This window comes from Bos grunniens, chromosome 2 (assembly GCF_055505025.1).
Source record: "Bos grunniens cultivar Pamir isolate PY7600 chromosome 2, Bosgru_T2T1.0, whole genome shotgun sequence".
NCBI lineage: Eukaryota > Metazoa > Chordata > Mammalia > Artiodactyla > Bovidae > Bos > Bos grunniens.
The window spans coordinates 113,032,298-113,058,941 of NC_141166.1; the positions used below are offsets into that span (position 1 = coordinate 113,032,298).

The 26,644-nt window shown below is 42.3% G+C and overlaps 1 protein-coding gene across 3 annotated transcripts in view; it reads left to right on the forward strand.

The window, feature by feature from the left end:
• The window catches only part of RAPGEF4 (Rap guanine nucleotide exchange factor 4), a 334,437-nt gene that overhangs the window by 60,602 nt on the left and 247,191 nt on the right, over window positions 1–26,644 (forward strand). For 2 of the 3 annotated variants that reach the window (XM_086358467.1, XM_086358458.1), the window contains exons 2-4: window positions 963–1,105; window positions 3,960–4,048; window positions 21,283–21,429. In XM_086358467.1, coding sequence (XP_086214593.1) covers window positions 963–1,105; window positions 3,960–4,048; window positions 21,283–21,429 — 379 coding nt within the window. Of the gene's footprint in view, window positions 1–962; window positions 1,106–3,959; window positions 4,049–12,192; window positions 12,332–14,626; window positions 14,699–21,282; window positions 21,430–26,644 lie in introns of those variants that run through there. The other variant, XM_086358473.1, reaches the window with a different exon arrangement.

Here is a 26,644-nt window from a genome sequence, read left to right on the forward strand (position 1 = left end):
AACTCAACCTCCCGCCCCCACAGTGCTGCTGAAATTTCCAACCCTCTAAGTCACATGACTGGTTCTCCAGGCAACCAGTCCCCATCCTTAGGTTACCTAGGAGTTTTCCAAAAGTCACTTTGTTAATATAAACTCAGTTGTGATGGAAAGGAGCTTGACACCCATTTCACCTTTATGCCTGTTAAGCATTTCAGCATCTGAGGACAAAAGGCCAAATATAGCCAAAGATACACCTGTGACGCTTATATATGAAATAGCAAGAGTTTTAGCTCTGTGCAAGGAACAGGGAACAATTTCTTACAATTTTGTGTTTTTTATTATAAGTCACTATATCATACCATCTGCAGTCATTGTGACTTTTCACGTGCAGTCGTTTAGGGTGAGTAGTAGACAAAGGTCTGGAAATATTTTCTTTTTTTATTGGGGTTTTACAGTGTTGTGTTAGTTTCTGCTGTGCAGCAAAGTGAATCAGCTGTGTGTATACATCCGTGCCCTCCCTCTTGGACCTCAGTCAACCCTGCCACCCATCTCATCTGTCTGTCAGAGCACCAAGCTGAGCTCCCTGTGCTATACAGCACGTTCCCACTAGCTCTCTGTTTTATACATGGCTTGCACATATGTCAGTCTGTTTCCCAGTTCATCCTCCCCTTCTGTGTCCACAAGTCTGCTCACTACATCTGTCTCTATTCCTGTCTTCCAAATAGGTTCATCTGTACTATTTTTCTAGATCCCACATATATATGTCAATATATATTTGTTTTTCTCTTTCTGACTTATTTCTCTCTATATGACAGACTCTAGGCCTGGAAATATTTATAATGGTTGTAGAGGAATCAATATTTGCAGTAAAATACTTGCAATTCGTATATTTCCATTAATTTGTTTGCATTTAGAATAATAATGCATGTGGACTCAAGTAAGTTCTTTCTGATACAGCTTTGTGCCTTTTCTCCCCTTTATAGACCACTGGAACGATCCAGTGAAGATGTGGATATAATCTTCACACGGCTGAAAGAAGTTAAAGCTTTTGAGAAATTTCACCCAAATCTCCTTCATCAGATTTGTTTATGTGGTTATTATGAGAATCTGGAAAAAGGAATAACATGTAAGAAATGCAACTCCAGTGATGTGTTTTCATATATAAGTTTGTGATCATCTGTGGTTATGCTGTGGAGATGGATAGCAAATGGGGTATCTTTGTGCCAAACAGTTGAGCTCAATCAAAGGTATGAGGTTGACATTTCTCTCTCCTTGTTTATTCAGTTCTACACCAGCATTTCCTTAACTCCTTTGTCCATAGCATGTAAATGGTTCTTCCAGGGCAGCCTCCTTTTCAGATGGAGCCGGAAGGATTTATATATTCGGCAAGATCCTTGGAAGTTCTAATATACAATTATTTTCTGTAACCCTAGAAATATGGGAGCCAATAGGATATTAAATGGGCTTCCCTTGTGGCTCAGTGGTAAAGAATCCTCCTGCCAATGCAGGAGACACAGGAGTCTTAGGTTCAGTCCCTGGGTTGGGAAGACCCCCTGGAGAAGGAAATGGCAACCCCCTCCAGTATTCTTGCCTGGAGAATCCCATGGACAGAGGAGCCTGGTGTGCTATAGTCTATGGGGTCATAAAGAGTCGGACATGACTTAATAACTAAACAGCAACAGCAAAAGGATGTTAAATAAGATAAAAGGTCTCAAATAATGATAATAGTCATTTTAAAAATTAAAGCACAGCTGGTTTACAATAGTAATGTTTTGAATTAACCTCACTGATAACATCTATTCCAGATGTGACTAAGGGGTGGGGGGAGTAAAATGATAGGTTGACAGCTGCATTTAAAAAATATACAAGTACATTTTCATTAAAAAAGTAATGCTATTACCATCTGTTGGGATGCTTTATACTTCAGTAACAGAAAACTCCCATCCAACTAGTTTGACTATGTTTCCTATAAGGAGGGAACATCAGTTATCCACGTATAAGCAGTCCTGAGGTAGGATGGCTTCAGGACTGATTAAGTGGCTCAATGACGTTATTAAGGTCTCAAGTTTCTCTCATATTTTTGTTGGTTTATTTGTTTTTGCTGTTCAGCTTGAGGTGTCGGCTTTTGTACTCAGATTTGTCCCAAGTGGTTCTGAGGCAACTAGCTGCAGCCGTTGGAGGCATTGCATGCTGATACAAAACATTCCTGCTGAAGGACCATTTCTTACCTCTTTTTCAGAAGTCCCCCAGGAGACTTTCTGTATTGTTTCAATGAGGAGAACTGCATCATGTGCCTCTGATTAAACCAATCACTGGCACAGAGTATGGGACCACATGATTGATTTAGACCAATCATGGTTACCCCGGTGGAGCTAGGGAAGAAACTCATACGCTCTGAGTATTTGGCCTTGTGGAGGAGAGTGGGAACTTGTATATAATCCCTGTTCGGGGCATGATTTCAAGTGGGGAACTAGCAGGGTTTGTCACAACAGCGTTGTAGAAAATTTAGAAGACAAAACAAATATCACCTACAATCCCCAAATCCAGAGATTGCTGTTTATGTTTTGTGTGCATCCTTCAAGATATCTGCCTATGTGCACACAAAGCACAGTCACACTTCTGTTTAAAAAATCATCCGTACATATTGTTTTCAAACCAATATTTTTTATTCTTACTTGGTGGGAACATTATTTTTTTAAGAGATAAGACTCTGTCTTCTATTTCTTACAGCCATTTTCAAAATGAGTCTTCTATGATGTGTAATGTGAATTTGATTGGCAAGTGATAATGTCTCTGGGGGCCAAGAAGTTCATGGAAGGCAAAGCCCTAAATCTAAAATAAGTCACTTACAAAGGCTAGGAATAGCAGAGTCACTGGCGAGGCCAGCTATAAACTCATCAGTCCCCCATCTTAAGCTTGTCATCGCACCTGGTGGGACACCATTGTTGTCCTTACCTTTCCCCAGCATGCTTTAGTCAGAGAGTTTAGAACAGCTTGTCATCATTAATTATGGCTCCCAGAAGCTTCCTCTTATGCAGTGAGCCCTAGCCTTGCCAGAACTCAACTTTCCCACTGAGTTGTCATGTGATTTTTCATTGAGCCACTTGACTTCTGAAGTAGGATTCTGTGAAAAGAATTTTAAAATATCAAATCATTCCATCTAGTTATTTAGCTAGAATATTTAAAAGGATAGTTGGGTTTGCATGAGATTTTTGAACCAGTGTTTCAAAATGACTTTCCAAACTGTTGGTCTTAACTAGGACATGGGAACTAAGATTCTCACTAAATAACTAAATGCTTTGTCTCTGAGATAACAAAAGTAAAGCAAAACTGAGTTCAGAAATTTCTGATGAGAATCATTTCCAAAGAGTGGTTACCTCTTGATGCCTAAAAGCAGTGAATTTATACAAGAAACTAGCAAGTGGACAATGACAATATGGTAGTTAAAACTTTTTTAACCGATTTTATTTTTCTTAATCAGTCATTGGTTAGCTTGAAATGAGACATTCTATTCTGGAAAACATGTTGTTTTTTAATATAAATAGATTTGTGAAATTGAGGGTGGTGATCTGGTTTTGTTGAGTCACATAGTTTTTTAAACACATACCCCATCTAGAGTAATGATTTTCCAAGTATCACAACACAATGAAGTGCATTTAAGACAAATTACAGAGAATACCAGACAATTCTTCTTACATTCAAAGAATCTTATAGCCTTTAGGATTAACATCCCTTATTGCTACTGTATAAATATAAAAGTGTTCTGTTTAATAGAGTTCTGCTTCATGGAATGTTAAATAAATAGGATATTGCTTTGTTGATAGAAGAGGGAAAGAAAATTAAGGTATGCTCTGGTGGGAATACATAGAGGAATCTCATCTAGGTCCAAGTTAGGCTCAGAACAGTCAGTGAGAAATTATCAGATTATGTGGTAAAACCAACTTACATTTGGCCTGCTTACCTGCCTGTTTCTTTTCCAGTATTTCGCCAAGGTGATATTGGAACCAACTGGTATGCTGTCCTGGCAGGGTCTTTGGATGTTAAAGTTTCTGAGACCAGCAGTCACCAGGTAAGATACCATATTCTTTTTATTTTCTTAAAGTAAGATTTAGTATTGTTATTTTTAATGATACATTATCCCTCTGTCTTGAATGCTATCAAAATTACATTTTCAAACCCATTTATCTTTCCCATAGTTCAGAGTTCCATAGGTATGTGTTGAATTCTCAAGAAACATACATAGTGAGTGTTTTCCACGATTTAAGTATGGTGCCAGGTGTGGAAATATGAAATGCAGAATGCCCTCCAGGAGCCTGCTGTCTGTTAGAAAAATGCAAACAAGTCTGCAGCAGTGGGAAACTGCCATCGTGTGAGGTGAAACGTGAGCAAAGGGGAAAGAGAAGCAAGTCTTCCGAGGTTCCTCCTTAGATCCTCCTGAATCTGGTTTCCTGACTTTTCTCTGTCCTAAAAGTGACCCCCGTGTCAGCTTCAAAAATTTTTTATTTATTTTTGGCTGTGCTGGGTCTTCGTTGCAGCGTGGGCTTGTCTCTAGTTGGGGCGAGCAGGGGCTGCTCTCTGCTGTGGTTTCAGGCTTCTCATGGCAGTGGCTTCTCCTGTTGCAGAGCACAGGCTCCAGGGCACATGGGCTCAGTAGTTGCGGTTGCTGGGCTCCAGCGCACAGGCTCAATATCCGTGATGCATGCCATGGGCTTCATTGCCCTGTGGCGTGAGGGGTCTTTCCGGATCAGGGATTAAACTTGTGTCTACTTCATTGGCAGGCAGACTCTCTACCACTGAGCCACCAGGGAAGCCCCTCTTATCAGCCTTTCGTGAGCTCCAGCAATGCGGGAAACGTGGTCAAGGCAGTCTCCCGAATACCGCTCACTATTTAAGACAAATTACATCTCGTTGAATGTGGAGGGCCAAGAAACATGGGCTTACTTTATCTTCATTAGTCACCTCTGAGGAGCATGGTGTCCTAGTAGATAAAACTCATATTCTTGCTGCCTCCTCCATCATATTTGTGAATTTGAAATGGGTCCTAGATTCTCCTTTCACGTCTGCAGTGACCCTTTCGCCATCATTATTCCACATGGCCTATATGTACAGAACCTTCCTATGTAGAGCCAAGAACCTCTGGTCTCAAAAGGACACCCCTCTAGAGGCTGCCGTCCAGCTTCAGTATGAAAATGTTCCGAGTCTTATATTCACATGTATCAGAATTCAGATAAAAACTGAAGGAAGAGAATCGGCTAAGTACAAAATTGGAAAGAAATATCAAGAAAGGTCAAGGAATTAAAGGGACAAATAATCTCCAGCCAAAAACCATGTTTAAGATAGTGCTTCTAAGCCTTTTCCACATGTGGCACACTTCAACTGTGAGAAACATCTATGACATACTCCATTTGAGGTTTAACTTTGTAGGAATTTGTGTGTATATTGGAGTTGTGGGCAGTTACCATCTAACAAGTGGATTGTTGGTTAGTGGACATTTGGAGTTTGGAGTACAGTAGCCTGTGTTCTGCCCATTGTCATGGAGGGTTAGGGTCTCAGGCCAGTACCCAAGTCCTCCTCACCTGAGAGTATACCTTTGCAGTGCATCTGTGCATCAAAAGTTCCATGAGGAACTGCCTGGAATCTGTGCCTGCTGGCCTCGATGGTACTGTCCTCCTGCCCTCTCTTGCAGGGCCAGTTCCCTCTTGAATTTCAGAGTGGCCCAAAGAGGGAGGTGAGTTTTGATTCTTATAAGTTGCCTCAGTTTTCCAGTGGGACTGAGAACAGCTAGCAGTTCTTGGGTATTTGTTATGTGCTAGGCAATGTTCTCAGAGAAGGCAATGGCAACCTACTCCAGTACTCTTGCCTGGAAAATCCCATGGATGGAGGAGCCCTGTGGGCTGCAGTCCATGGGATCACTGAGGCGGACACGACTGAGCGCCTTCATTTTCACTTTTCACTTTCATGCATTGGAGAAGCAAATGGCAACCCACTCCAGTGTTCTTGCCTGGAGAATCCCAGGGACGGGAAGCCTGGTGGGCTGCCGTCTATGGGGTTGCACAGAGTCGGACACGACTGAGGTGACTTAGCAGCAGCAGCAGCAGGCAGTGTTCAAGCACTTAACTGTATTTACTTGCTCCTTTAACCCTGTGAGGTGGGTCACATTACTGTTTCATTTTACAAATGAGGAAACCAAGTCTTTGTGTGGCGAACTAACTAGTTTCAACTAACATATCTAGAAATTAGGGGGACCAAGATGAATAAGCAGTTAGGCATTTGAACATATGCTCTTAGCCAGCACTCTGTACTGTTTGACTCAGAAGAAATATGATGAAGCAATTCCCTCTCTCTTGGCTGTTTCTCATCCTTTCAGATCTTCTCATGCCCTGTACCTCCGCATACCTTCTGCCTGCAGACTGCTGTCCAGGTGGGTCCCCTCCAGACCTTTTTGCTCAGAGTTGCTTCTGACGCTAACCTTCACCTGCTCTTACCTGCATGGATGTGCGGAGGGGACAGGGCCTAGAAAAGGATGATCTTCCTTCCTCCTCTGTCTGGTTGTTAATGAGTAATGAAGGTGATTCAGAAAAGCTGAATAAAGAAAGGTGAGGAAAGAGGAAAAGGAAGGAAGATGAAGATTAGGAAGGAGAAAAGTGAGAAGGGAAGAAAAGCAGGGAAGAGAGATGAGGAAAGAATTTGAAAAGGCAGAGGAAGTGTTCTTAAGGGAAGATAAAGATCAGAAGCAGCAATGTGCTGACACCTCAGATGCTAAGCTGGCATGAGATTTTGATGGTATTAATATAGTATTTGGCCAGGGGCTGCCAGAGTATTGCCCTTGACCAGTTATTTCTCAGTGTGGGGTGCTCCCCAAGAATAGCTGAGCAACAGTTGTGGATTTAAAAAAAAATTAGTAAACTTTAACTTTAGATTCTAGCTATGGCTTTGACCTCAGCCCCAATGAAGAGAACTTTCCTAAGTTGAGCTTTGTTTTTGTTCAGTCACTAAGTTGTGTCCAACTCTTTGTGAGCCCATGGACTGCAGCACACCAGGCTTCCTTGTTCTTCATTATCTCCCAGAGTTTGCTCAAACTCACGTCCATTGAGTTGGTGATGCTATCTAATTATCTCATCCTCTGTCGCTCACTTCTCCTTTTGCCTTCAATTTTTCCCAGCATCAGGGTCTTTTCCAGTGAGTTGCATCAGGTGGGCAAAGAATTGGAGCTTCAGCATCAGTCCTTCCAATGAATATTCAGGGTTGATTTCCTTTAGGACTGACTGGTTTGATCCCAGTTTGATCTGTAGTCCAAGGGACTCTTAAGAACCTTCTCTAGCATCACGATTTGGTAGCATCAGTTCTTTGGCATTCAGCCTTCTTTATGGTCCAAGTCTCACATCTGTACATGACTACTGAAAAAAACCATAGCTTTGACTACACAAACCTTTGTCAGCAAAGTGATATCTTTGCTTTTTAATATTCTGTCTAAGGTTTGTCATAGATTTTCTTCTAAGGAGCAATAGTCTTTAAATTTTGTGGCTTCAATCACTGTCTGCAGTGATTTTGGAGCCCAAGAAAATAAAATCTGTCACTGGTTCCACTTTTTTCTCTTCTGTTTGGCATGAAGCTGGGCTTAGTCTTCTCATATTCTCATATTAGCTCTATACCAAAGCTGGCTTATCGCTTCTTCTTCTGTGTACTTCACAGAATCCAACCACAGTCCCAGCCAGAGTTTTCTGAATTGATTTGTAGAGTCCCCAAGAAATAAAGAAGAGAAGATGCATTGACCTCTATAGCCTCCAAACTTCCAGAGAAATAGACAGAAGACCAGCCTTCCAGCTAGCTCTGATGGACAAGATAGAATTCCAACCACATGAGAGGAAGGAGCTAAGGAGAATGAGTGAGATGGCTGACACTTCTCTCATGGCAAGTGACTCAAAAGACAAAAACAAAAAGGTCATTGCTATCTGCTCTGGCCTTGTAATGGACTCTGGGTCTCTTCCCAGTAGTGATGTGGCCAAATCAAGGCAGTGGGTTAGCCAATCAGAGTGGTACCCTGTATAAGTCAGGGTTCTCCAGATAACCAGTGTCAACAGGTGATAGATAGATATATAGATGGTAGACATTTCCTTTAAGAAATTGGCTTATGTGATTGTGGGCACTGCCACATTGGAAATCCTCAGGGCAAGCTGGGAGGCTGAAATTCAGGTGAAAGCAGATGATGCAGACTTTACAGACTTTAATCTTAAAGTTGGAAATTCAGAGAGAATTTCTATGTTGCATTCTGGAAGCAGAATTCCATCTTTGGGAAACCTCAAGGGAGACATTGGCTTTTAAGACCTTCAACTGATTGGGTGAGGCCCACGAATGTTATAGAGAGTAATCTGTTTTAAAGTGCTGCTTGTAAATGTTCAGTTCAGTTCAGTTCAGTTCAGTCGCTCAGTCATGTCCGACTCTTTGCAACCCCATGAATCGCAGCACACCAGGCCTCCCTGTCCATCACCGACCCCCAGAGTTCACCCAAACTCATGTCCATCGAGTCAGTGATGCCATCCAGCCATCTCATCCTCTGGCGTCCCCTTCTCCTCCTGCCCCCAATCCCTCCCAGCATCAGAGTCTTTTCCAATGAGTCAGCTCTTCACATGAGGTGGCCAAAGTACTGGAGTTTCAGCTTTAGCATCATTCCTTCCAAAGAAATCCCAGGGCTGATCTCTTTCAGAATGGACTGGTTGGATCTCCTTGCAGTCCAAGGGACTCTCAAGAGTCTTCTCCAACACCACAGTTCAAAAGCATCAACTCTTCGGCGCTCAGCCTTCTTCATGGTCCAACTCTCACATCCATACATGACCACAGGAAAAACCATAGCCTTGACTAGACAGACCTTTGTTGGCAAAGTAACGTCTGTGCTTTTGAATATGCTATCTAGGTTGGTCATAACTTTCCTTCCAAGGAAATGTTAATCACACCTAAAAAATACTTTTACCTCAGAATCTAGGCTATTTGACTAAACAACTGGATACCATAGTCTAGCTAAGTTGACACATAAAATTAATTATCGTATGCCCCTATCGTGGGGGGCAAAATGGGTTTGGGCAATGGGCCATGGGAGGAGAAGCCAGAAAAGACCTGGAATTCCCAGAGACCAGCACCGGCACTGCCCATTGCCTTCATATGCCACACTGTGCTGGGGTCCCCTGGGTACTCATTGACTTCATCTTTTATGCCCTGTTTTACAGGAGCTTGAAAACAAGGCTCAGTGACCTTAGGTATAACATTCCCAAACGTGTGGTCGCTCAGTTGTGTCCAACTCTTTGTGACCCCATGGACTGTATCCTACAAGGCTCCTCTGTCCATGGGATTTTCCAGGCAAGAGTACTGGAGTGGGTTGCCATTTCCTTCTCCAGGGGATCTTCCCGACCCAGGGATGAACCCGGGTCTCCTGCATTGCAGGAAGACACTTTACCCTCTAAGTCACCAGGGAAGCTGCAGGGCCACACAAATGTACATGGCTAAATTAAGATTTGAATTTCTATCAGACACACTCCCAATTTCACATTCTTCTTGCTTCTCATACACAAATGAAAGGTGGGTGGGGGCCGAAAAAGAAGAAAAATTTAAAGAGACTAAGAGAGAATTAAGGAAATAGAAGTGAATTCTATTTAATTCCTTGAATTCCTTAATTAATAGAATTAAAGAAATAGAATTAAGCAAAGACTCAAATCTTTAAAAGTGGATAGAGCAGCGTTTCTTGCTAGCCTGCCCTCCACTTACTTGCCTCAAGTCTCACCCTGCCCTGCATGCCTCTCTTCTCATCTGAGAGTCAGGAGTCAGAGGAGATGGTGGAGATAAACTTCCAAACTTAAGCTCTGAGTTTCGACTCCTCAGTGGGGTTTTAGCTGAGCCAGAATGGTGAGATGAGGGCTGGAATGGCTAATGGTGGCAGAGCGCTCACTATGAGCGGCTTTATGCAAAGCACTTTACAAGCTTTATTTCACTGGCTACACCCTACATCGCCCTCCCCCATTCAGTACTATGATTAGTCTCATTTCACAGATGCTCAATAACTTGCCCCAGGGCACACAGCCATTCAGTTTAGTTCAGTTGCTCAGTCATGTCTGACTCTTTGCAACCCCATGGACTGCAGCACGCCAGGCTTTCCTATTCATCACCAACTCCCAGAGCATGCTCAAATTCATGTCCATCAAGTCAGTGATGCCGTCCAACCATCTCATCCTCTGTCGTCCCCTTCTCCTCCTGCCATCAATTTTTCCCAGCATCAGGGTCTTTTCCTATGAGTCTGTTCTTTGCATCAGCTGGCCAAAGTATTGGAATTTCAGCTTCAGCATCAGTCCTTCCAATGAATATTCAGGACTGATCTCCTTTAGGATGGACTGGTTGGGTCTCCTTGCAGTCCAAGGGGCTCTCAAGAGTCTTCTCCAACACCACAGTTCAAAAGCATCAGTTCTTCAGCGCTCAGCTTTATAGTCCAACTCTCATGACTACTGGAAAAACCATAGCTTTGACTATATTGACCTTTGTCGGCAAAGTAATGTTCCTCCTTTTAAATATGCTGTCTCGGTTTGTCGTAGCTTTTCTTCCATTAGGTTGTTGTGATTCTAGGACTCAAGTTCTAGACCATTGTGCTTGTACAGGTGCCATCCAGAGGATGTGAGAGGGAAGGGATGGAGTGAGGGCTGAGCCATTTAGGAATGATGTGGGGAGGAGCAGCTTTTCCCCTGAAGCTCCTGCAGCCACCGTCCTGCATTTCGGTTTCCAGCTCAGAGCTCCATGCCTCACCTCCAAGCTCCTCCTTTCAAGTGTTTGCACTCCCACCCCCCCGCCCCTCTACCCACCAAGGCCTACTGTTGGGGAACACCTGCTTTAGACCCAAAGACAAACAGTGAAATGAGCATGGCCCATCCCTTTAAAGGGTTTCTAAGTTGGAAGGTGGGATTGAGAAGTAGGGGTGATCAGGGAGGGAGATTTAGATGTGGTATATACAAAGTAGAGGTGAAACGGGTATAATTGGTGTTGATGGGATGGGGGGGGATTGAGAGAAAGGGAGGAGCCTGACTTGGATGAAGAGGTGGGTGGTGATGCCACTGCTTGAAATAAGGAACATGGAAGAAAATGCATCACAGATTCTGGTACAGTATTTTCATATTATACATTTATTAGGTATTATTCATTGAATTTTTCTGAAAAAAAAAATCACTCTTTTTCTTCTACATGATACGAAGATATAACTTTCAAGAACACACAGAGCAGAAATATATTATCTTTGGCTCATAAATTCATATTACCTTCCTGCCTGTCTCAATATATTACTTTTTCTCCCCATCACCCTTTATATTAAACTTTTTTGCTCCCTAGGGTAAGAAAACATACTTCTCACTCTCCGTATGATTGGTTTGACAGATCCTCCTTGAATTTTTTGGATCCCACATGGAGGGTCATAGTTATGTCTCATTGGCGATACCCTCTGAGCAGAGTAGTATTAAATCTCATCCTTTGCAAAGCATTTCACTTGCCCTCTTTCATTTGAGCTGCCCTGTTAGGTTGACCCAGCTGTGCTGCATCTTGCTAAGACACAGGTGAGTGAGTTGCCCACCCAGGATGACACAGTAGTAACCCGTAGCGCTGGAAATCACCTGACTTCCTTGCCCAATCCAGTGCTCTGCTGGTACCTCACTTAACATTAATCACACGTGCGGTGCATCCAGCTACCTGGGCGTAGGGGAGGGGCTACAGATACAAAGGGAGCATGCTCCCGGATACTGCCAGGATCCGTGGTGGTCACAGGGTGGTGGATCTTTCTGCACCCCCTTGGATCACACTGATGGCCAGCATTATAACAAAGAAAGCCACTGATTCCTCATTTGGGAGAACGATGAAAACACAAATGTTCAGTGAGTAGTAAGGTAAACTTCAGGCCCTTTCCGAGCAGGGGAAGGGGGAGGGGAAAAGCTACTGGGCTCGCCTCCCAGTTTTGCTTGGGGTCAGCCCAGCAAAACACTTGCCAGTCAGTTTAGAAACAGTCTTTGCTAGCTGGGGAGGCAGGACCTTGTCTACTGACCACAGCCTCACCCTGTGGGTCCGTTCCTAGCTCAGGACCGGCAGATGAGGGTACAGAATCCTGCTGAGAATTGGTTGGAACCAGCTTCTCTGCTCTCATGCAGTAAGGCCAGTGCTCAATTCTGCTTCCTTGCCTTCTCCCAGTCCAAGGCCTCAAGCGTGGACTGGAGGGGAAAAACCCCAAGCTCTGGATATAGAGAGGGATGTGGCCCGACCTCCCTGAGACCCTCCCTGAGGAACTGGTCTCATGGTGCTCTCATTTCTTGTGCTACAGCCGTGAAGCTGTGTGCAGGTAAGAACTTTGGGAAATACATGGATTATCCTGTTCCTATAACTGTGGTGAACTTTTTAGAGTCTACCATCCTTGGAAATGCCTTCCTATCAACTATATCAATTGATATCATTTATATTGACTCCACTGCTCCATAAAACCTACCTTGGAAGTACTTCTACCCTGTGTCCCTGAGCAGTTGTCGGAGGCATCTCTCCCAGCTTCACAGACATTCTCCTGCCTGGTCACTCTGTCTTACCCCATCAAACTGAGAACACCCAGCAAGAGGCCCTGCCTGCAGACCACTTCCCCATCCCAGACCAGAGTGTCCCAGCTTGGCTCGTGTGCTCATGTAGATTTCTACTCGGCATCCCAGATTCTGTCAAGGATGAACCCTTCAGTTTCCAGCAAGACCTGCCCCCGCTCTTGGTCTCTTACCTAAGTCTAAGCAGGACCTGCAGGCCTTTGGATATCCACAGCTGAACTCATGTGCTCAATAGCCTGCCTGTCTCCAGTGCCTATTTAACTTAATGGGCTAAAAGCCAGAGATTTACATTCCTATTAGAATGAATAATACTGTGGGTGGACTATTCCTCATTAATATTTAGGTAGCTTTCAGGTTAGAAGTGAGCATTAGAACAGGTTATAAACAAATATCAAGCTTTAAAACAATAGTTTTATAAAGCTCATTATCTCAGACAGTATCCACTTCGTGTGAGTGGGAGAGGAGAGACAAGGTCCTGCTTTTTTCTGCAGATTTTGTAAGCGGTATGGTAACTATTTTAATCTTGCTTTGGTAAGTATTTAAAATCTAAACATAAAGAAGGTTAAACTAATCTTTACACCAAAAAAGTATAACATTTCCCCAGTCACATGAAATGATTTCTGATGGCTGCAGAGCAAATAGAAGTATATACTGAAAAATAGGGAATAGGATGGTTTAGTAATTAATATAACTCCTATCTATATTTCTGTAACAGATGTTTATTTAAAATGTTAATATTTACCTAATGCAATGCACGATCATGTAAATCTTTTGAAATTCTCAGAGCCACTTAATTACTATGTGACCACAAGCAAGTTAGAGTATGTGTAAATTGGAGATACTAGTTCCTATCTTAAATAAGTTAATGTGTATAGAGCACTCAGTATGAAGCTTGACCAAGAGCAGGGGTTCCATGATTTTTTTCTTACTATTTTTAAGGAAAAGGTGATTGGCTAAAGTGGAGTGCTGTAGGTTGCAATGTTGCCATTTTACCACAGGAGGGCAGTGCTAGAATAGAAAAAGCAGGAAATGCGAATTGTATTCGAAATAGCAAGAAGTTTAACAGTGGTGTTCAGCCATTTCATGGGATCAGAGAATGGGCTGTGTTTTGCCTTGGTCCTCACTTTATTCATCCTCTCCTCCATCTATAAAGTTCTGTGGAAAGTTTTGGAAAATGATCTCTTACTGATTTCCCCCCTAAAGTAAAATGTGGGGTTTTTTTTTTTTTTTAAACCCTCTTTGTTTTAAAGATGTTTTTAAGTGTTGCATATTTGTAAAATTTGGAGGACAGGCATGTTTCTCTGTGTAGTTGCTTTATCTTTCCCCTTCTTTCTGTTTTTGCCAGATTCCTTAATACATTTTTTTGATCCATTATTTTCAGACATCGCTATCATCAGGAAACATTCTCTGAACCCATGTCTCAAGCCAGTAAAACCTGAAAGGTGCCTTGTCCACAGTGGTTGCTTGTAATCTTAATATTTGTCTATGCTCAGGTCACTGTCTTTGTTGAGACCTGATTAGAGTTTGTTTAGCATCCAGCCTGGGACCTTGGCGTACTGGGCTGAGTTTTGTTGCCGTGTAATTCTTGGTGTAGGCAGAGGCAAGAGAGAGCCCTGGTGCAGGAAAGACTGGCTGCCCCTGAGACAAGGCTGGCCTCCCTGATTCGGTTATCAGATGCTAATACTGGGCCGTCTCATCAAACCTTCCTGCAGCCAGCTTGCCTGATCTTGTTAAGCTGTGTCTAATGCTGATTCCAGGGAAGAACTTGTCTTTGCTGTTTGTCAGGAAGAAAAGCACATTTGTCTTAGAAGTATTTTGCCTTCCTGCTTGGTAGTAAATCCTTTAGACTGCACATATACTCTAATGTCTTGACAAATTTAGAGATTAGGTTCCATTAAATTTTTATTTTCTAAAAGGACTTGGAACACTCCTTAAATTCAAGACTAAATTCAAGCTCATGAAACAAACCCTGCACAATAAAACTTAATGGAAAGTATTGCCTATAGGTCTAAAATATGTAAAAGTATTTGCTTTGTAAAAATTTATTTCAGGGTCTACAAACTTTAAGGACCAGTTTGTTCCTTGGCATGAACCCAACAAGTATCCAAAGCAATAAATATGTGGTAAGACAATTAACTCTTCTTGAGCCATTAATAAGGAATTGGGTTAAATACACAAAATAAAATGGGCTTCCTAGGTGGCTCAGTGGTAAAGAATTTGCCTGCTGATGTAGGAGACTTGGTTCAAGCCCTGCATTGGTAAGATCCCCTGAAGGAGGAAATGGCAACCTGCACCAGTATTCTTGCCTGGAAAATTTCATGGACAGAGGAACCTGGTGAGCTACAGTCCGTGGGGTTGCAGAGAGTCAGACACAACTGAGTAACTGAGCATGTATGCAATGCATACATAATAAAATAACTGATACTCCTTAAAATTACAGGAGAGTCAAAAATCGATGTAATTACCACAGAAAATCCTTCTATTTTATTTTAAATTTCATCAGAATGTCTAACTTGTGTAAATTGAATTTCTGTGGCTGCTTATAAATATCATTTGCAAGGTCCATGTGTATTAGCTTGAATTCCAGTGACACATAATCATGGCGTTTCTTAACACCATTCCTATGTTCATACTGTAGCTATGTAGCTATGTTTGTAATGAAACAAACAAAATGCTTCATACGAGAATGCGTACTTTAAGAAAACCTAGTATACCATCGTCTAGACATACAAAGCAGATAAATACAGGGGTGATTAGTTGCAATACAAAAGGATTCTCTGATTTACAGCAGGATTCGTCGGAAGGGTTCCTTTGAATACATGCTCCCCCAGAGAGCTGAAGTGTTTTGCAGATCATTCAAACCACTTGACATCCAGATTGGGGGACAGAGAAACTTGGAATTTAAGCATTGAAAAAGCCATCATTAATTGGAGATTAACACAAAATGAATAAGAGATTCTCTGTTACTTCAGTAGTAGAAAAACATAACTTGCTTTAGAAATGTAGATAGCCATATGTATATACATGCATAGGTTAAGTTAGAAATAATATTTTCCTTTTTTTTTTTTTTTTGTGGAGCACCTGTGTGCCAGGAACCATGTAGGACTATCTATTATGTATATTGAATTCTACTACTAATCTTGTGAGAAAGATTGCACCATTTTGCAAATAAAAATACTGAGGCTCCTGGGAGCATTCTGCCCGAAGCTGGGGACTAGTAACTGACAGAAGTGAGTTTTGAATCTAGGTCTGCAAGGTGCACCGTCTTCTCCCTCTGCTGCCTCCAAGGGATTCCTACCCTCACTCTGCCCAACCCTTCCTATGCCTGATGCTCCCTGCCTTCCCCTCTACCCCGCCCCGGGCCAGATTGTTGACATCTTTGATAACTCACCTAACACCAACTTTTATGAGTGAAGATAACCAGACCCCACCTATTCTGCTGAAACACATGCTGCTGCTGCTAAGTCGCTTCAGTCGTGTCCGACTCTGTGCGACCCTATGGACGGCAGCCCACCGGGCTCCTCTGTCCACGGGATTCTCTAGGCAAGAACACTGGAGTGGGTCGCGATTTTCCTCTCCGGCTGAAACACAGCAGTCCAAGACACTGTTCATGACTTCAGTTGGTGCCTTGCTGGGCAGGAGTGGGTAGAACCTCCTCTTCTAGATGACGGTGGGCGCCACCTAGAGGCGTATGCAGGCAGTGCTGGTCAGGAGGTAGGAAGCCAGCGATTGAAGCAGCACAGCCCAGCTTGTGACCCAAGCACAGGTCAGCTTGGTGAAGGATTGAGGCAGGCCGTTTAACGCGATGATAGGGCTGGGTGCTGGACAGGGAGGCAGGAAACAGGCTCCGTGATGGAGGTGGGTGGCCAGGCAGGCTGATGAACAGGCCGGGTGTCGGAAGGATGCCAGGAAGTGCTGTCAACAAGGCAGTCTGCCACTTTGAGAAGAATTAGGATACCAGATGCAGAAAGACAGAAACCCAGTTTCTCCAACTGAAATAGGAACTCCGTTAGAATGGGGCACCTGGTGCTCAGAGTGGGAAAAGCAGTAATGCAGACACGCTTCTCAGTTCTGGCTTTGATTGCCTCCCTTTCTCCTGATGAGGAAGAGAAGAGCTAAATGGATTGCATCCTCTAGGAGAGGGTCAAGTGAGCCCCAGTATTGGGGCCAGAAGGTGAGAGGGGGAGCAATGCCAAATGTTTTGTATTTTCCTGGTGATTTGGAATGATTAGGTAGTCAATAAATCTATCAATTGGCTGGTTAAAAAAAGAACCTGTATGGCTAAAATTAATACTTAATCAAAATTAATCAATTTTCCTACTGAGCCTTGGAAAGAGGTTCTTTTTTATTTTTAATTGATTGATTGCTTTACAGTTTTGAGAAGTATTTAAAACTATCATCAGTAAGAATAGCTTTATTCAGCGTTTCTTTTGAATCACCCATTGTGTAGAGCACTTAAATTATGTCCTTTAATTGTTGTGAAGAATTAATGAGACATCATAGTCAAGACGCCTGGGGCGGTATATGGTGCATAGTGTTCCAGCCACACACGTGGAGATCCACATGCATACAGGATGCACAGGAGATTAGTACTGTTCAGGGTGAGTGGGTCATTAAGTGTTTAGAAGGTAGGAGAAGGACTGATTTAGTGGAATGATAGATGAGAGAGAGCTAGGTCAGATAGGAGGGAGAAACCCTCCGATCGTCTCAGTATCATGCCACAGTTAATTCTTTTTCTGAGAGCCCATCACCACTACTTACATCGTAGGACTGGGCTCAGAGACCCTGTATCCTCTACAGGAAACACAATGAGGTCTTCCTAGGTGACACGCAAGGGATATTGCTCTTCGGGTGTGTCTGATGCAAAGTAATCAGTGATAAGCTGGCCTCTGCTGCTATTACAGAATCTCTTTGGGGATGCAGCTTTGGCCCAGTACCTCTCCAGAGGTCTCAGTGTAACTTGGGACTCACAGGTCAAGATTGGTTTAGCTAATCCAATCTCGTGTTTATCCAGAAGCCTATCTGGAGACAAGGATTTGGCTGCAGTGGTTTTTATGGAGGACACCCCAGGAAGTGTTGTAAGGAAGTAGGGGAATTGAGACACGGAATGAGGAATGCCAATAAAAATGTGTAGATGAGGAGTTCAGCTGTGGGCAGCTGGGCTCACTCCTTCCAGGAACCCTCTAACAAATTGTGTCAGGTAGAAGCCAGGGTATTTATCTTCTACTGTCATGCCTCTTTGGAAGATGTACCCGGCAAGCTTTAACTTGTCCGGTGTCCAGCACTCTGCCCTTAAGCAGAGCAATGCAGATGAAGAGGGAAACTGCAAGTATGTGCCGGAACTGTCCAGAAACCTATGGATGCTTCTGAGGGTAAGGCTAGGGTGGGAGAAATGGGTGGGGAGGATCTGGTAGGACTCCAGCAGCATCTGCTAAACCCACCTTCATCCCTGAAAACACGCCAGTTTTTAAATCGTTTCATGTTTGAAAATCCTCAAAATAAATGGCCATCTTAATATAAAATGGGACATTTCTTCACTGTTGATGTTTCACAGTTTGTGCTGATTGCTTTCTTCAGTCTTTGTCACTGTATATATTTCCTTTCAGTAGCCTTTCTGAACATTAATTTGCAAATGAGCAGAAAATAAAAGTCTCAACAGTCCCTATTTAATAAGTAGAGAGACATGAACAGATCTCCAGTGGATGTGTGAGTTTAAAGGAATGGTAGTATCCTGCCTTTGAGTGTACATACTGAGCAATGCATATTGATTCTGCTGCATTGAGAACATTGGAATGTAAATGTCTTTATTTGAGATTTATTTCCTAAGCACATTGCAGGTCCCGGCCTGGAATTCAGATATAAACAAGGCCTGACCCTCAGGGACTACAGAGACAGTGATTCATCTTTAGGGTGAAAATGTTCTTCTCAAGACTTCTTCCCTGTGCCCAGTTATCCCAGTGCCCAACCCACACTTCCCCAGTCCATTCAGATTTCTGAGTAAATTGGTCCTGAGCATACTTAGTCTGCTGAAAGTCGAGTTTGAATTTGCAAGCCGCCCTTGTTTCAGGTGAGGTTTTACAGTCCTACTTTCAAGACCGAATCTTGTATCTGTGACTCCCTGTCCTTACATGTGAGAGGATGGAGGATGAAGGAGGAGATGAAGGCGGGTGGGCTCCCACCCTCAGCCCTGGTGGGAGAGCCGGGGACACTGGGAATGAGCAAAGGTGCTGGATGGAATGACAGGGGCCGGTGCCCCTCTGTACAGAGGTCCTGACGCACAAGGCTTTGCTGAGGAGAGCGCTTGGCAACACTAACATAACTAAACGTGTTATGTTTAGGAGGAGGCAGGGGTCACGTTAAACTCTCTGGGGAAGACCAAGAAAATGTTCAGTCTTTTGTCTTTCTCACAAGAGCTGCTTGCTAGCAAGAAGACGGACTCATGTGAGTGATTTTCACAGTTGGACTTTCAAAGCCTGTGTCTTTGTATTTGTTTTGGTGACACACGATGACAGGTGTCAGGGATAGGAGGTGAGAAATGGAGGAAACAACTTAGTCTGTAAAAATCTATAGCTGGCTCACAAATAACAGATCTTCAGATCTTCAGAGTTCTTTCGCATTATACTTTGTAGATAATCGTAGATAATTAAGCTACAGGGATAGTGGCAGGAGTAATAGGTATGGTTCATCCCTGACAGGTTTTTAAATAGATATTTACACTGGAGAGTGTAAATTAGGCTAAAAGAGTTCTTTCTGAAAGATTCAGATGATTTTTTAAAAATGAAGTGGGCTAGTGGGATCTTTGAGAAAACCTAATAATCTAGAGAATTTGTGAAAGTCTGTGATTCATCATAATCCATCTTGTGTTTTTACTAGAATTTGAAAATTACTCAGAAGTATCTGACTTGCTGGGTATTAATATTTCAGTTCTGGGGATATTTTTCTGACTGAGTTTGTTTGTAGCTGCCTTTCTGGAAAATTTATTAGCAGGCCATTTTTGTTTCCCCTTGATCTCTCTTTCTCTTCTGAGGTATTATGTTATTTTCCTGAACACAGTTTTATATGATAATATCTGTGCAGAAGCAGTTTGCTATGGTTCAAGGAACTGGATTCATAGGGGCATTTGTCCTGCTAATGTGGTTAGAAGGTCACTAACTTGATCTTAATAACTTTCCTGTTATCATGTATTAGATGCATGAAAGGAAAACTACGCCTTCTAGCTCAGGATTGCCTATATGTACGGACCTTAGTTGATAATTCCTTGCAAAATGAATAGCCAGGTGATTTCAAGGGTTTGCATTGCTTGAGACTAGTTAGGATTAACCCAAGTATTATCACATATAGTGCATGCAGAGAGGAAATTACTTGTGTAGCACACCTTAAACTTTAAAATCATTGATTCAGAACATTTTATAAGCTTCCTGCACTGTACTTCGTTGGATGCTGTTTTTACTATGTTGTGGCTGCGGGAGGCAGCATAATACAAAAAGCTTGGAATCTGTAGTCAGAGAGTCACAACTAGAATCTGGCTGTGCGTTATTTGCTATCTGTGTACCAGGGCCTCACGAACCAACCATGGTCACCTTCATTTTCCTCGTCTCTTTAAGACAGAATGACATAACAGTATCCCTATTTTGGCTTTTTATTTAAATACCGTAATTGAACTCTCTCACTTGGGGAAAAAAGCAAGTTCATCTTCAAAAAATGTCCCACATTTTCTTAGAGATAGTAATACTCAGTCACTCTGTCATGTCTGACTCTTTGCAACACCATGGACGGTAGCCCGCCAGGTTCCTCTGCCCATGAAATTTTCCAGGCAAGAATACGGAGTGGAGGGCCATTTCCTACTCCAGGGGATCTTCCCAAACCAAGGATCGAATCCATGTCTCTTGTGCCTCCAGTATTGGCAGGCAGATTCTTTACTACCAATGCCACGTGGGACACCTTGAGATAGTAGTCATATAGAAAGATAACCACGCACACAAAAAGGACATGTGCAAGATTGGCAGCAGCCTTATTCATAATATGCCCAAACCAGAAATAACCCAAATGTCCACCAGGAGGAGAATGGATAAGCAGACTGGGGCATATCCATGCAGTGGTCCACAGGTCAAGGGAAAAACAGCTGCTCCACATGACAACATGGATGAATCTTATAGACATTATGTTGAGCAAAAGAAGCCAGACACTAAAGAGGGCATATTGTCTGATTCCTTTTAGGTAAAATCTAAAACTGGCAAAATTCCTTTATGGTGATAGAAATCAGAAGATCAATTGCCTCTGAAAGGACGGTCTTGACTTGAAAGGGGCATGAGGGAAGTCACAGTAGTGACAGAAATGTTCTGTCTTGATTTGGGTGATGATTACAGGGTGTATATATTTGTCAAAGCTTGTTAAACTGTGCAATTGAACCGAGTGTTTTACTGTATAGAAATGAGTTGACCTATGAACAAGGCGAGTTTGTACTGTGGGGGTCCACTCATAGCAGAGTTTTTTCAGTAGTAAATACGACAGTATAAGAGAGTGTGTGGCTGGCTGAATCTGTTGATGTGTAGGAACCACGATATACTCCCGATTTTCTACTACATGAGGGGGTTGGCACCTCTAACTCCCACGTTGTTCAAGGGTCAGCTGTCCACTTCTGAGAAAAAACAACTCATCCACTGATAAGATGTCGACTTTTCTAACAACTGGTTTTTGGGGTTCTCAGGACGCAGTGACCATCTGCACTCTGGGAATTGGGACAGCCTTTGGAGAGTCCATTCTGGACAACACCCCGCGCCATGCGACCATCGTTACCAGGGAGAGCAGTGAGCTGCTCCGCATCGAGCAGAAGGACTTCAAGGCACTATGGGAGGTGAGCCTCAGGGCGGCTTTGTCAATTAACGTGGTTGCAGAGAAGAAAGGGAGTACCACGTGGATAATGGCATTTAGTCAAGCCTTAATGTGTTCTGTTCTCAGCCAGTGGATGGAATTTAATTTTCAAAACTTGTTTTTGAAATGAGTGAGTGAAAAAGGCATTTTGACACAAGACATCCTTCTTTTTTTTTATTTTTTAATTTAGCGCTTGCTCAATTTCCTGTGGTTTGACATACATGATAATTATTTCTTGAATGACCATAGAGTGTTTTATGTATTTCCTCCCTCCTATTCCACAAATGTATTCTTAACCATAGAACAAAATACTTTGACATTTTCTTTGGCATTTTCAAAATCATCATTGACATGATCCCTGGAAAAGTGGGATGAATGGGGTTAACATCTGCTTCATTCAAATGCTTTTAAAAATGAAGTGCCCTGTAATAAGGTATGGGAAACGAGGGACATAAAGATGGCTGGTTACCTGCCAGCCTAAAATGCACGGGTGTCACAGCAGTGGCTGGAGCAGCCAGTCCTGGTGGCTGGTACATTTCCTGCTGCTGACCAGCATCCCTTAGGGTACCACGCTCATTTACAAAAAAGGACGGGGAATAAATCTTATATGCAGTCATGGCAAATGGAGCACTTAGGCCCTCTCATCTTTTATGCTTATTCCTTTTCAGTTCTTGAAGCTTCTGATTTTTACCTGTGGGTTGTTCCCTATCTTTGTCCTGGGCTCAGTATGTCCAAGTGTTAACCCATCGAGCTGGCAGGCTTTACCACTTGTCCCAGTGTGGCTAAGATTTTAAACTTGATCTAAAAAGAATTTTGTGTAATCAAATTGCTTCCTCCAGAGCCAAACAAATGCCAGATGCATTAAGGGAGCAAGCCTGCAGGTGAGTGAGTGATGCTTTGCCTTGAAAGTCCTGCAAGCCTTGGAAGGCCCCGGTGGTGAAACCTGGTACTTTTATTCTTGGCAGTAGTGAATAAATTGCAGGGTTACTTGTTTGAAATGTTCCTCTTAGAAAATATTAAAGAGCTCCAACTGCTCTGTAAAGTTCAGAGACAAAAGCGAGTTTTAGGAAGGCAAAGCCAAAGTAGGTTTGCGTGAGGTTTGTGCGGAGAGGTTTTCTGTCAATTAAAAGGGCCCAGGCTTGAGGCAAATAAGCTGCTTTTTGGATCTTTAAAAGGTAAACCAAAAAGTCTTTTCCAAAAGAAAATTTGGAAGACTGGTTTAAGAACAAAAAATGACTCCTGCTTGCGGTATGTGTCATTATAACTGCTTTCATCTGTGATGACTTATTCAAGTTGTTGGTCGAGGATGGTTTGCGGGCAATAATTAAAAATTTATTTTAATTAGGAGGTCCTAGTGCTGTGAAAAGTTCCTGAGAAGTTGCTACCTGTGAACATTCTACAACATTTATTTAAAACATTTTCGAACATACAGGAAATCAAAAAGGATAATACAATGAAAGACTGCAATCTCACTTGGTCCAGCAGTTACTAGCATTTAGCCATATTTGCTTCATCTTTTTCTGCTGAACCACTTTAATATAAATGTCAGGCATCATGACATTTCATCCTAAACATCAGCATATATCTCCAGACAATCAGAATATCCTGCTGCATACCCATAATACTGTTATTTCACCTACAAAACTAAAGATAATATCCTAATCTGATACCCAGTGCACAGCTGAAATTTCCCCATAAATACCCATAAATTTATCCCATGGGTATTTTTATATCTGTTTTATTTCAAACGAGGCTCAAATCAAGAACTGTGCATTACATTTGATTGTTATATCTAAGTCAGTCTCTCTCCTCCTCACGGCTTCCCTGTCTCTGTCTCGCTATGGCATTGACTTGTTAAAAAGGCCAGATTAGTTTCCTCCAAATTCGAGGTTTGTCTGATTGTTTTCTCATGGTATCTTTTTTGTACCTCTACTCCAGGGTTTCCTGAAAATGAAAGTTGGTGCTGAGGGTTTGATTAGGTCAAGTCAAACCGTTTTGGCAAGGAGAAGCCAAAGGTGATGCTGAGTACATTAAGGTGCTGCTAATGTCTGGATGCCTCACTGTTAGTGATGTGTTGATTTGACTCATTTGATCCCTCGGTTGGATTGTATTTGAGTATATTTTAGGGTGGGCTGTTTTTTGCAGAGATTTCCCTTAGAGGAAGATTGTTAAATGGGGGTATTGATGTAGAAGGTGGTCCTTGGTTTCCCAAACCTTGCCATGTGATTTTGTAATGCAGTGGGTCCAGCCCTTCACCTGTAACCTCACAGCATGATTCTGGTCTCCCCTGTCAGTGAGCAGAAAAGGATGGAGGGAGTATATAGTCTGACCTCTTATTTTACAGGTCAGGATGTGGAACCTCATAGTGAGCAAGAAGTTAATAAGATACTTTACTTACCTGTTCATGCAACCAAGTGCAAAGTACAAATTAGGTGCCTCTCCAGCATTTTAACTGACTGAAGTGAGAGTACAGGGAACTCCATTATCTAGCTGCCTGTGTGAATCAGAACTTTATTCATGGGCACACTTGTGCATTTACAGTGCACGATCATCCTAAGAAATTGTGAAACTCTAGATTACCTTCTGAGGAATAAAGATCAACTTCTGTTTATTCTACTGTTCGCTTATTCAGCAAACACTTAAGGAAGATCTCCTGTGTGTCAGGCCTGGCAAGAGCAGTGAGCAAGATTGACAGAACTTCTTTTTGCTGGGCCAGGGCTTCTGTTCTGCTTGGAGGAGACAGAAAATAAACTAGCAAGTCAATAATATTATTTCAGGGTATAATATATCATTATCGTTAAGTAAAATCTATTTCTATTATTTGAATTTGGGTGATCTATTAATGGCATATGTAACACTAATCTGCTAGCAAAATATTGGATAACCAGAACACCTTTTCCTTGATTATGTCAGATAACAGAGTTGGTAATTCAGCCATTCATTACACTGGTACATAGTATCTGTAAGCAACATTAAAACTGAAGCTCATAGTGCCAGCTGAAGTCTGAGTTCGATCTGATAGCCAAATATCAAAAGTGAAGGAGGACATAGCTTCAGGATTCAGGGAGAAGCCTCACTGAACCATGAAATGGCAGGAAGAAGGCAGTAGAATGGCCAGCTGGATGCTGCTGCTCCTGTCAGTGTGGCAAGAAGCTCACTGTTAGGCTCTAGTTCCCACACAGTAAAAATTAGATTGTCTGAGTCATGGGTCTAAAGTCACGTGTTCATCTCATCTGCCTGCTCACTTTTGAGGACTGGCATGGTGGGTCCATTGTGTGGCAGGCACTCTCGGAGACTTCCCTCCTTATCTATGGCTTTGATGCCGTTTAAAGCAGTGAGGGTTGGATGGTATCACTGACTCAACGGACATGAGTTTGAGCAAACTCCGGGCGATGATGAGGGACAGGGAAGCCTGGCGTATTGCAGTCCATGGGTCACAAAGAGACACGACTGAGAGACTGAGCAACAAAGTAATTGACAAGGACCAGGAGTCTGAGGTCCTTCTAACTAGGAAATTATGGTGTCTAACCAGGAACAGGTAGCCCAGTCTAAAGAAGCTGTTTAACAGGCTGAGTGAATTATCTGTTTTAAATCTTACAGTTGGGACTTTAATGCCAACAGAGAGCTTGGTAATCCTGCTTCCTTTCCTAATCAGAGGCAAGTGTTCTCAGTTCTCAGCAAATGCACACTCAGAGACCTACGTGTGAGATACTGAAATTCTACTTAATTTCATCAAATACTCTTGCTTTATATTGTCATTAATGTTGTAGGTCAAACTGATAGCACCCAGAGTATTTTTAAAAATTATTATCATACTTTCAGAACAAACTTATGGTTGCCAGGCAGAGGGGAGAATGTTGTGGGGGAGCAATAGTTAGGGAGTTTGGGATGGACGTGTACACACTGCTGTTTTTAAGATGGATAATCAACAGGGTCCTACTGTACAGCACATGGAACTCTACTCAGTGTTACATGGCAGCCTGGATGCGAGGGGAGTTTGTGGGAGAATGGATACATATTTATGTGTGGCTGAGTCCCTTCACTGTTACCCTGAAACTATCACACCATTGTTAATTGTCTATACCCCAACACAAAATAAAAAGTTTTAAAAAGTAAAAAATTTAAAAATCAGAAAATTCACATCAAAAAATTGTCATAAATGTGACCAGAGCATTCTCTCAGTCATTTATCAGTTCAGTTCAGTCACAGGGTTGTGTCTGACTCTTTGCCACCTCTTGGTCTGCAGCACGCCAGGCTTCCCTGTCCATCATCATCTCCCTGTCAATCATCTATACAAATATATAAAATCAAAAAAATATTCCCCAAGATATAACTGAGGTAGCAGCTTGATGCTTCTTTTGTACCCTATATCTTTCCTGATAGCTACTTTCCTAATGAAATCTTTAAATCTTTCAATCTTCCCTAATGAAAGCTACTTTCTTTCCTCTTTCCGTGCTTCAGTTGCCAATTTATGGTCATATCCGAGGGTGCTAGGTTGCTCCATCTCAAAGTCAGGTCATATTTTCTTAGCTTAGGTGAATTACAGTAGCTTTATTCAGAGTTGTCAATAACACGTCCCTCTTTTTTCATGCTTCTTTGATATTAGAACTTAATACAAATATTAACTAGGTTATAAAACATCTCATTTTTTAATAGCATCTTGGAGGGGGGAGGGAAAAAGTAAGAGTGAAAGGAGAAAGTTATGTTTTTGAATTTCAGAATAAAATTTAAAAAGTCGAAGTACCATTTTTTAGTTCTTGAGAATTGTGATTTAAACTCTGACTCTAGAGGCATTGTATATCCTCAGTAAGGCAGTTAAATGGCAAAGCAGTTTAAGTGTTGGTTTGGGAGTTCTAAGCCATTATTAATACTTGATCCAAGATTATGAGTATTTATGACTGCTGGTGGCTCTTGAAATAAATAAATACCAATTTACTGTCCAACTCCATGAATTCCTTCTGAGCACACACAGTCTAAGGTTGTCAGCGATTAGACCAATAACAAAGGGTTTTTTTTATTTTCTTCCTGACTTTCCAGCTGATGTTTTGGATGAAGATGCTTTCAGGTTTACAGCGCATTTTGACATCTTTACAGGGAATATTCCAAATACATGGACTTGAATAAGGATATGAGCCCAATATGTTCAGAGAAGTAGACTGGGGAGTCACTCTCCATCAGACTCATAAAAGATGCCACTG